Here is a 9,410-nt window from a genome sequence, read left to right on the forward strand (position 1 = left end):
CCAGCTAGCATCCATACCTCCTCCCAGCAGGCTCGGCCAGGCATGCTCTGAGACCTGAGGTGGCTTCACCTTGTTCTAGTGATGGACACGAAGTCAGCCGTGCCTCCTCTCCCCAATTCAATGACATCTAGGGAGGTCCCTGCTCCTGGGTCCCCTAGCTTTGGAGCTGATGTCTCCCTCGGTCTTCTCCCAGGCCTTGAGGAAGCCCTCACCCTGGGGTCCTGGCCCACTCCTCTCTCTGGCTCACTTCTTCTCAGGGTGGCCTGGCCAGTGCACCCCGAGGAAAGGGCTACTTCCGGCACTGTGCGCGGAGGTCCTGCCTTCTGCCGTCCCTGGAGGCTCTGTTCCCGTTTCGCCAGCTATTTTGCTTCCTTGGCCATCTGTTCCCTCCCTGTCATCTCCTCTCTGCTTTAACCTTAACCACTACTTCACTGCAGATGGTACCAAACAGATCCGTTCTTGACATCCTTCAAGACGCCTGCCCCCTCCTTCTCATCTCCAGCAAGTGAACTTCTGCTCTGTCCTTTTTCAGGTCCTGACTCCAAAGACGTGGCCAGAGGTTAGAACTGGATTCACCCCACAAGCTTCCCTCCCTGGTCCCATCTGCTGTCAACTCTGCCATGTTCAGGGGGCAAACACCTACCCTTTCCCCTGCCTTTTCCTTTTCCTAATGAGACTTCCTCTTTTCAAATGTGGTCAAAAACCTCTCCTGGCATCAAGTCTACTGTCTGCTCCAGTTATCTACCTGGTCTCCATAAATGGAGCCGTTTAACCCTCCCGAAGGATCAGGACTGGCGGCCTGAGACAGACCAGGAACTCTGGGCAGTGTTCCTGCAGTGGAGGAGCCAGTGTGCCCAAGCTGGGAATTTGGATCCTGAACACTTTCTCTGCAGAAAGTGGACCCAAAACCGCAGTAAGGAATCAGACCCGTGTTGGGCTGACAGCAACCAAACCAAAACACATTTTCTATGTTGTCTGAGCTCACAAGGGGAACAGTACACTGCTCTCCTTGCTTTTATTCTGCCTACTGGTGAGCAAATGCCTTCATGGGCTTTATTTAGAAACTCGCTCTGCCTCTCCTATCTGTTGGGGTGTGTGGTGCTCCCCTAAAATTCCTTCTCTTGGCTTCTCTTTTTTGGCATAAGGACCAGAAGCACTGAGGTGAGAAGCAGCGCATAAGCTCCCAATGAAAGAAACTGGTTTGGTGACATTGGTTCCACCAGGCTGCATTCTTGAGTGGGATAGAATTGGGCTGAGAAGACTGAAATTCCACTTCTGCCCCTGGATTTGGGCTAAAAGCCTCATATCTCAACTCTCTCTGGAGCAGGGCGCTTGTATTTCCCCTCTACACTCCCTCTGCAGCAGAAAGAAGAGCATCTTGGTTGTCCATGGAACTCTCCTCTCCTCCCCTCTCCCTTGGGGCTAAAGAGGACATGTTACCAATAGCTCTGAGAAGTGGAGGCTGCTCATACCTGGCCACATGGAGATTCTCAGATCACCTGGGGAACCTTTGAATCCAAATCAGCCAGGCACTTGACAACCCCATGGTCCCTTCCTCCCTCTGCCTTCTCTTCTTCTCACATAGGGTCTCACATAGGAGACCCAATCCAGCCACCAGGCCATCTGGCTATGGAAACCAAAAGAACAAAATGCATCTTACTGGGTTGCAGGCCTTAATCTAGCTCTTGCTGAATTATTCAGGGATGGCATTAACTTATAAATGAGTGTGTTTGACTGATTTTGTGGTTGATGTACAGATAAATTCTAATGAAAGACAGCTACACGATTTTAAATTATTAATTAGACTGCCACTTAACAAAGCCTATTTGGCACTCTATTTCCTTGCTTAACAAGACAAAAACTTTAAGGAAAGGTTCTGTATTAGCCCAGAGGCTGTTGATTTGCATTCTGCTTTTATAGCTCTAAAAATGAAAACCATAGATCCTGACCTTAAGCAGGCCACTTTTAGCAAAGCAAACCCCCCAGGAGGCTGCCATTCCTTCCTGGATGATGCTGGGTGGCTCAGGGCCTCACTTGTCCTGCCTGCCTCTCATCTCTGACCAGAGGCTTGCTTTTTATATCCCTGGTTCTGCCAGAGCAGGCTAGGAGATAGACAAGCAGGCAGGGCAGCTGCAGAGGCCTTCAGCTACCAGCACTGTCAGTAGCAAAATCTACTGAGGACTTGGGGCTGGTCTGGTTCAGAGGTAGGGCTGTGGCCAGTAGAGTCCGTTCATTAAGAGATGCAAGGCAGCATCGCAATTCTTAAAATGTCCTGCCAGGGGACAGCACCCCGCTCGCTGTAATAGGATAACTAGAAATCAGAAAGATGACCCTCATGGTCCACTGCCTGCCCTTGCCTTCTTCCTTCTCTCGGGCTTCAGACCCCTGAGCCCCCTAACTCCACAAAGTACTCCATTGTCAAGAGCACAAGCCCTGTCCTTTGCAGGAAAGGAAGGGTTTTTTTCCTCATTCCTCCTCCTCCCAGGATCTAGGAGGGCTATCCTTTCTTCATCTTTCAAACCCTTTTCCAAATCATAAACTGTGAAACTCCCTCCGGGCCAGGATGCCACGCAGGGCTCTGCATCCGACAAACAGGGAAACCGCAACTACTATCTGAACCCATCCTATAACGCTTTTGCTTAGAGCCCTTGGGAACAATTCAAGAAGCAGACACTTCAATAGCCACCTCCCTTGGCATTAGCCTCAGGCATTCCTTTGGCTCTGGGCACACACCTAGAATCCATGTAGAGAATCTGAGTGTCCTGTATGTGTGTGCAAAAGAAAGTCCTAGAGATCAAGATCAGGGACAGAGGGAGAAAACTGCCCAGGAAAGGACCAAAATAAAAGTCCTTTGCCCACACAATGTCCCAGCAGTAGGCTCCAGGCCACCCACGCAGAGCCCAGTCCAGCAAAGGGCTTCTCTGCTCTGTTTCCCTCAGCCCAATCCAGGTGGAAACCTCTTTTAGTACCTCTCCCACCAACCAAACCGTGCAGGAAGGGAAAAATAGCCCAAGTGGCAAACACACGTGACCGCCAAGCCTCCAGTGGCCACCTCTTGAGAGAGGTAAGAGAGCCTCCTCCAGGGAGCCGCCCCCAGAATGCACTGGGCTCATTTGGAGCTGGGCCTCTGGCTAGCAAGGATGGGGGAGAAAGGCTCCTGGAGGCTGCTCAAGCCTCCCTGGGCACCTAAACCATATAAATAAAATGTGTGGGTTGCTTCGTGGCTCATTTTTAACTGTAAACTGCCAAAAGACAAAAGACCAAAAGGGAAACGAGATGTCAGTTTCTCTCTATTATCTCCATCACAGACGGGCAGCCCAGATATGGCAGCCTTTTAAAACTGCCTGGGAAGCCTTCCCCACCGGGCCAAGTTTGCATGCTCCTCGCCGAAGCTTCTCAGACCTGGGCCTGTACTCAGCTCTGCAAAAAGCACCCTCTCTGGGCAGAGACACTCTGGCCAGCACTGCTGGTTGCTGAGAGGACTTTTAGTCCCTTTCTGCAGGGAAAAGGAACTGGGGTGTATCAGTGCAGCGGGTTCTCCAGCCAGCCACTGAGACTTTTCCCACACCACAGTGAAAGCCAGTCAGTGTTTCCCCCGCCCTGCACTGACCCACGTGGAGCCACAAGTCACACATAAGTTTGTGACTATTGACACAATGGGGCAATAGAGGACCCTCGGTGGGCCTGAGCGAGCCGGGACCACCACACAGCCTCTAGGGCTCCCAGTAAAGGCGTGGTTTCTTCACCCACCCGTCCAACCTGCTTCTGGGGTCTCTTCCATCACCTCCACATCTGCTCCTCTCCGCCCATCTCGGGGCTTCGCTTTCCCCTCCTCCGCCACCTCCCCCTGCCGGTTTTCTCCTTCCCCATCCTACTGTGAGGTCAGAATCCTGTGCTTACGACACCTCGGTCTGTTGCCATGGAAACAGGGGCGGATTAAGGCTGGAGCGCCGAGCGCGGGGATCAGGCCCCTCCGCTACCTGAGCTCCCGCCTCAGCCGGCTCCCGCAGGGCCGAGCAGCCAGCCGCAGGCGCCGATCGCCGGCCGCCCGGCCCGAGCCAGTGAGGTGGGGGTCCCGGCGGGGCGCCGCGGCCCACCCGGACCCGGGAGGGGAGATGTAGACGCAGCCGAGGCCGGGGCAGCGGTGACCCGGCCGCCGGGCTCACGGCGTGGTCACCTGCCCTCTCTGGGCCCTGGGGACGGTTCCCCGCGCGGCAGCCACGTGGGGGCGCGGCGGGACTTCCCCAGCGCCCGCACCAACTTTGCAGCTTTCGGCAATGGGCCGGGCTGCCCGGGGGGTCGTGGTGAGGTGGTCGCGGAGCCAGCTCTCCTCAAGTTGAGCCTGGCACCGGCCGCGCACGCTGCCGGCACGGCCTGCGCCTTCTCATCCCTCCGCTGCAGGCATAAGGAAAGTTTGAGGAACCGGACATCAGGCGCTAGTCACCCCTCCTCGGCAGCTGGGTGCCGAGAACCCGTCCCTGTGGACCAAAGCAGGGGAGGTGCCTGCGTCCGGGCCCCGCCTGAGAAGCTAGGGCGCGCAGTGAGCGCCCGGGTGGCGCGGTGATTGACCGCTGGCTGCACTGGAGCGCGGGTTGGACCCGGCCCCGCCAAGGCGGCAGAAGCTGGCGGCGTGTGCCGGCGCAGGGGATAGAGCCTGCAAGTGCAAAACTTTATAGTGGCAAAGCAAAGGTCCCAGGAGGCCGCCTCCCCTTCCATCACCGGCAGCTCACTGTGGTCCCGAAATGACCTCGCCGAGCCAGAACCCTAGGCCTAGGCACTTGATCCATGGAGCAAATCCCGTCTCGCAACCGGCCCCCGAAGGGGGTTAAGCTCCAGCAGCAACCCCTTGGCAGGTGCGTCCCCGCAAAGCCTGCCAGCCCGCCAGGAGCTGCTTCCCGGGCCGGAGCCCCGGCGCCGGGCAACTCTCGGGCGGCTCCCGGGCTCGCGGCTGTGCCCGGTGTGCATCCAACTCCAACTCGCCCCTGCGGCTCCAACTCACCTTTGCGAAGCATGTTGGCCGCGGGGCCGCCACTCCGAGGTCGGCCTAGGCGCACTCCCTTCCGGGCTTCAGATTCAAATTCTTGGGCGCCGGCTGCAGCTAATCCGAGCGCGTCGAGGCGGGGGCAAGCCCGGGATCCGCTTGTGCCCGGCGGCCCGGCCCCGCAGGGGCATGGTGAGCCCGAGCCCCGCGCCGAGGGCACCGGCGCCCACCAGCAACCGCGGCGCTGCCCGGCAGCCCCGTGCGCTCTCAAGCCCTGGGGCGAGCGGTTTGCTCCGCGGAGCCGGCGGCCTGGTTCTGCAGCCCCGAGCACTTTGCAGGCGATTTTGAGGGGGAAAGCCGCCCCCCGGCCGAGGCCCCCTCCCCCTCGCCCCCTCGGGCCGCCGCCGCCGCGGCTGCTGCAAAAGGGCGCTCGCACGCACCGCCGAGCTCCGGGGAAAGCGCCCGGCGCGCGTTTGCAGGACCGAGCGATCGGCGGAGCGGGGCGCCTCCCTTCCTCCTCCCCCCCGGCTTCCCCCACCTCTCCTCCTCCCTCCCTCCCTCGCTCTCTAGCTCCCTCCTTCTCGCTCCGCTCCCCGCCCCCGCTCACGGAGCGCCTCCCATACAAAATTTATGAAAGTGCTCTCAGCTCGCCTTGCCGAGCGCAGTCCTATTCCCAGGGCAGCGGCGCTCAGCAGCGCGGCGCCGCCTCCCAAGGTGTTTTAGCTGCGCCCGCCCCCGGGGACAATCCTCGGCCCGCGTCCGTCCAAGTACCTGCCCCAGTCCCCGGGCGGGTGGTCGGGCCACTCGAAAGCCCCTCCCGGGCCCCATGGGCTTCCCAGAGCTCGAACCCGCAGCCCAACCCCCGCCCGCTCGCCCTTCGCGGCTGGAGGTCACCGTGAGAGGCGGCTGGAAGCGTGCGCTCTACCGACCGGCTGGGAAGGGAGGATCGCCGCCCAGCGCCCTCGGTCACAAGTCCGCACCCCTGCCCATCTCCTGTCTTGCCGGCTCCGCTTCCTCCTCGGAGGCTCGACGGCTCCTCCCTGCCCAGGGCAGCTCCAGCGGACCCAGCCGCCTCCCATCCCGCGTCCCAGAACACTATTCTTTTGGGTGGAGGTGTGACTTGCCCCCAAGCTGGTCTAGACCTTGCAGCAAGTATTCGAGGAGGCCCAATTGCAAACCCTAGAGAGAGGGAAGGACCAATGTGGGGCTCAGGTGGGCTATCTCCGCCAAGAAGGGCCTCTGATCGCCCGCGGTCTGCACAGACCCCACCCGGGGCTTCGTGGAAAATGGAGCAGGCACCGCCTAGAAAGCAGGTCCCACAGGGAGCCAGTTGGGTTGAGCCCTGAGAAGGTTCAGGCCAGGAGATCCTGGGTGGAGGCCGGCACCCCCTACTGGCCTGGGATAAGAGGGGTCCTGGGAAAGAAAAAAGAGTGGGCTAAGTCACTTATTCAACACACATTTATTAACAGTCTACCACGTGTGGGGCACCACTATTCCTGGGGATTCAGCCAAAGAAAAAGACAAGGTCCCTGCTTTTGTGGAGTTTACAGTCTAATAACAACCAAATGGGGAAAGTCCAAGTCAGACAGTACTTGGAAGAAAAGCAAGCAGGGTTTTGTTCTGGAGCTGATTTGAGAGGGCCAGGGAAAGCTGCTCTGAGCAGGTGGCATCTAAGCAGAGATCTAATTGAAGTGAGAGAATGAATCGTGTGATTCTTTGGAGAAAAACTTGGCATGATAGGAAGGTCAAAAAGAAGGCCAGTATCACGCATTCACTCATACATGCATCCAATGACACCGAGGCTCCAGGTTTGAGCTAACGACATAGGCTTGGACTTCCAGAAGCTTATGGCATAATCAGGAAAGAAAGCCACCTTAGAATGTAACAGGATGAGGGGTGACCCCGTGGCTGAATGGTTAGGTTTGTGGGCTCCACTTTGGTGGCTCCAGGTTCCTCGGTTCGGGTCCTGGACATGGACCTATGCATCACTCATCAAGCCATGCTGTGGTGGTGTACCACACAGAACTAGAATGACTTACAACTAGGATATGCAATTATGTTCTGGGGCTTTGGAGAGAAAAAAGAGGAAGATTGAATGGGGCTGGCCCTGTGGCTGAATGGTTAAGTGCACGCCCTCTGCTTCGGTGGCCCAGGGTTTTGATGGTTCGGATCCTGGGCGTGGATATGGCACCGCTCATCAAGCCATGCTGAGGCAGCATCCCACATGCCACAACTAGAAGGACCCACAACTAAAAATATATACAACTTTGTACCAAGGGGCTTTGGGGAGAAAAAGGGAAAATAAAATCTTTTTTTTTAAAAAAAGAGGAAGATTGGCAACAGACGTTAGCTCAGGGCCAATCTTCCTCACCAAAAAAAAGGAAAGAAAAGTAACAGGAGGAGATACAAAGTGTAAGAGGGGGCTCTGTAAGGGGTGAAGGGCCATCAGGGAAGATTCCACAGAAGAGGTGCCATTTGGGATGGGTCTTGAAGACTGAGTTCATCAGGCTGAGAAGGGGAAAGGCCATTCCAGGCAGGATAGAATGTGTAAATGCTTGGAAGTGAGAAGGTATCCCTGTTCTGAAGATTAAGACGATTGATCCTTCTTGGGGTGGCAACAAAAGGTGAGGGATTTTTTTTCTCTTAGTCTCAACCAGCTTCAGGGCTGGGCTGACCCCACACCCTGCCTGAACCCTGCCAGGCAGACACTAAAGCTGAATCTGATGACACTGAGAGCTGCAGAGGCCCTCCATAAGTAAACTAAGGCCCAGGGAGGTTGTCGATGTCACGCAACGATCAGTGCCAAAGTGTGGGCCTGAATCAGGGTATGTTAATCCTCCTTCCACCTCCCTAAGCCGCCTCCCCATGACCCCCTGCCCCACAAACTTCAGCATCTCAGGCAAAGTTGGCTGGGGCTGGGCGTGAGTGTGAGAAGCAGAGTTATTTCAGGCCTCAGGAGGGCTGGGTGCTGCTTTGGAGTCCAGCCAGGGGGTGGGGGTGACTGTAGGAGGGTGTCGTGGTGTAATGTGGGGGTGCACTGTGCCCGCCTTCTTGTCAGGCAGTCATTACTCAGACTGCTGAGTAACTCAAGCAGGGAGACCCCCTGGGACAGATGGAGGTGTTCTCCGCCCACGGTGAGTGGCAGCCCCCAATGTCCTGCACTGCAGGGTCTTGGGGAACATGCTCACATCTGTCCTTGATGTCTAGTTCTCTTGGACCTCACCTGTTTTCCTAATGGGGACCAAGACAGCTCATTCAGCACAGAGGCTGCAGGGCAATGTTATAAGAGGATGGGGGCCTTCCATCATCAATAAGTCTCACCTTTGCCTAGAGAAAGGCCCTAAGGGGTGGGGTGCCTGCTAGGGAGCAGCCACTGCTCTGCTGGAGCCAATCTTTCCCCTTGAGACTTACAGCTCCACCAGGAGCTAAAGCTGCCCACACACAGGCTGAGCCTTACTGTCCTGAAGGCGGAGGGGCTGGGCTCAGGGGATCCCTGGAATTGAGATCCTGCAGCCTGGGGTCCAGAGAACCTGGGAAAGATGGGAAAGCCATGCTGGACTCTTATCAAGGTGAGTGGGATGTTCCTGGGACCCATATTGGCCACATTCCTGTCCAAAGCTGTGATTGTCCTCAGTATCATTCAGTGGCCTGAGGGGCAGAGCACTGACCCCTTCTGGTCCTACCCTTGGCTGCTCACTCCCAGCCTGCCCTGCCATCCCTCCTCTCCGGGCAGCCTCCCAGGCAGGGTCTATCCCTGGCTGCTTGTTTTTCACTTCTCCCAGCACCTTAATTAGGAGTTTCCAAGCAGGGAGGGCCTCCAGGGGAGCCCAAGGCCACAGAGCTGCCTTAAAGGGCCAGTTGTGCTCACATAGCCACCACAGAGAGAGAAAGATGGTGTCAGAGGGGTGGGTGGGCAAACGGCCCTGGAGGACCATTGCTGTAAGGGCCAACCTTACTGAAGGCCAGTCCTGCAGGGACTCTGCTCTTCCTAAGGTCAAGGCTGTCTCACTGGCTGCTCTGCCTTCTCTGGGATCCCAGGAGCTCAGGCCACTGATTGGGAGAGAGGCTATCTAGGTGTGAGGGGCAGCCTAGACAGGGCAAATGGCCAGAATCCAGAAGATCTGGGCAACTGGAGTCCTTGACTGCCACGCTCTCCCAGGAAAGCACCCTCAGACTCAGGGCTACCTTCCCCTGGTAGCAGTTTCTCACATGTGAACCCTCCACACTGTGGGTTCCAAAGGTGATAAGGGCACCTGGCACTCCGGAAATTGCCACCAAGACTCAACTTGGAGCTGGGCTGGTGGGCACTGAGTTCTCTTCTGTCCGGGTAGCGGGGTGCTCCGAGCTGGGGAATGTGGCTCCACCCATACGGCGTCCACTGCTTACCAGGAGCGGGGTCGGGGGGAGAGGGGAGCTGACAGAAGACCTA

General features: G+C 57.2%; 1 protein-coding gene across 1 annotated transcript in view; it reads right to left on the bottom strand.

Moving 5' to 3' along the window:
* RTN4RL1 (reticulon 4 receptor like 1) overlaps positions 1-5,480 on the bottom strand; it is a 67,387-nt gene extending 61,907 nt beyond the window's left edge. The window contains exon 1 of the mRNA XM_070562912.1: positions 5,000-5,480. Coding sequence (XP_070419013.1) covers positions 5,000-5,012 — 13 coding nt within the window. The 5' untranslated portion in view covers positions 5,013-5,480. The remainder of the gene's footprint in view (positions 1-4,999) is intronic.
* Positions 5,481-9,410: the final 3,930 nt, after the last annotated feature.

This window comes from Equus przewalskii, chromosome 10, assembly GCF_037783145.1.
Source record: "Equus przewalskii isolate Varuska chromosome 10, EquPr2, whole genome shotgun sequence".
NCBI classification, from domain to species: Eukaryota; Metazoa; Chordata; class Mammalia; order Perissodactyla; family Equidae; genus Equus; species Equus przewalskii.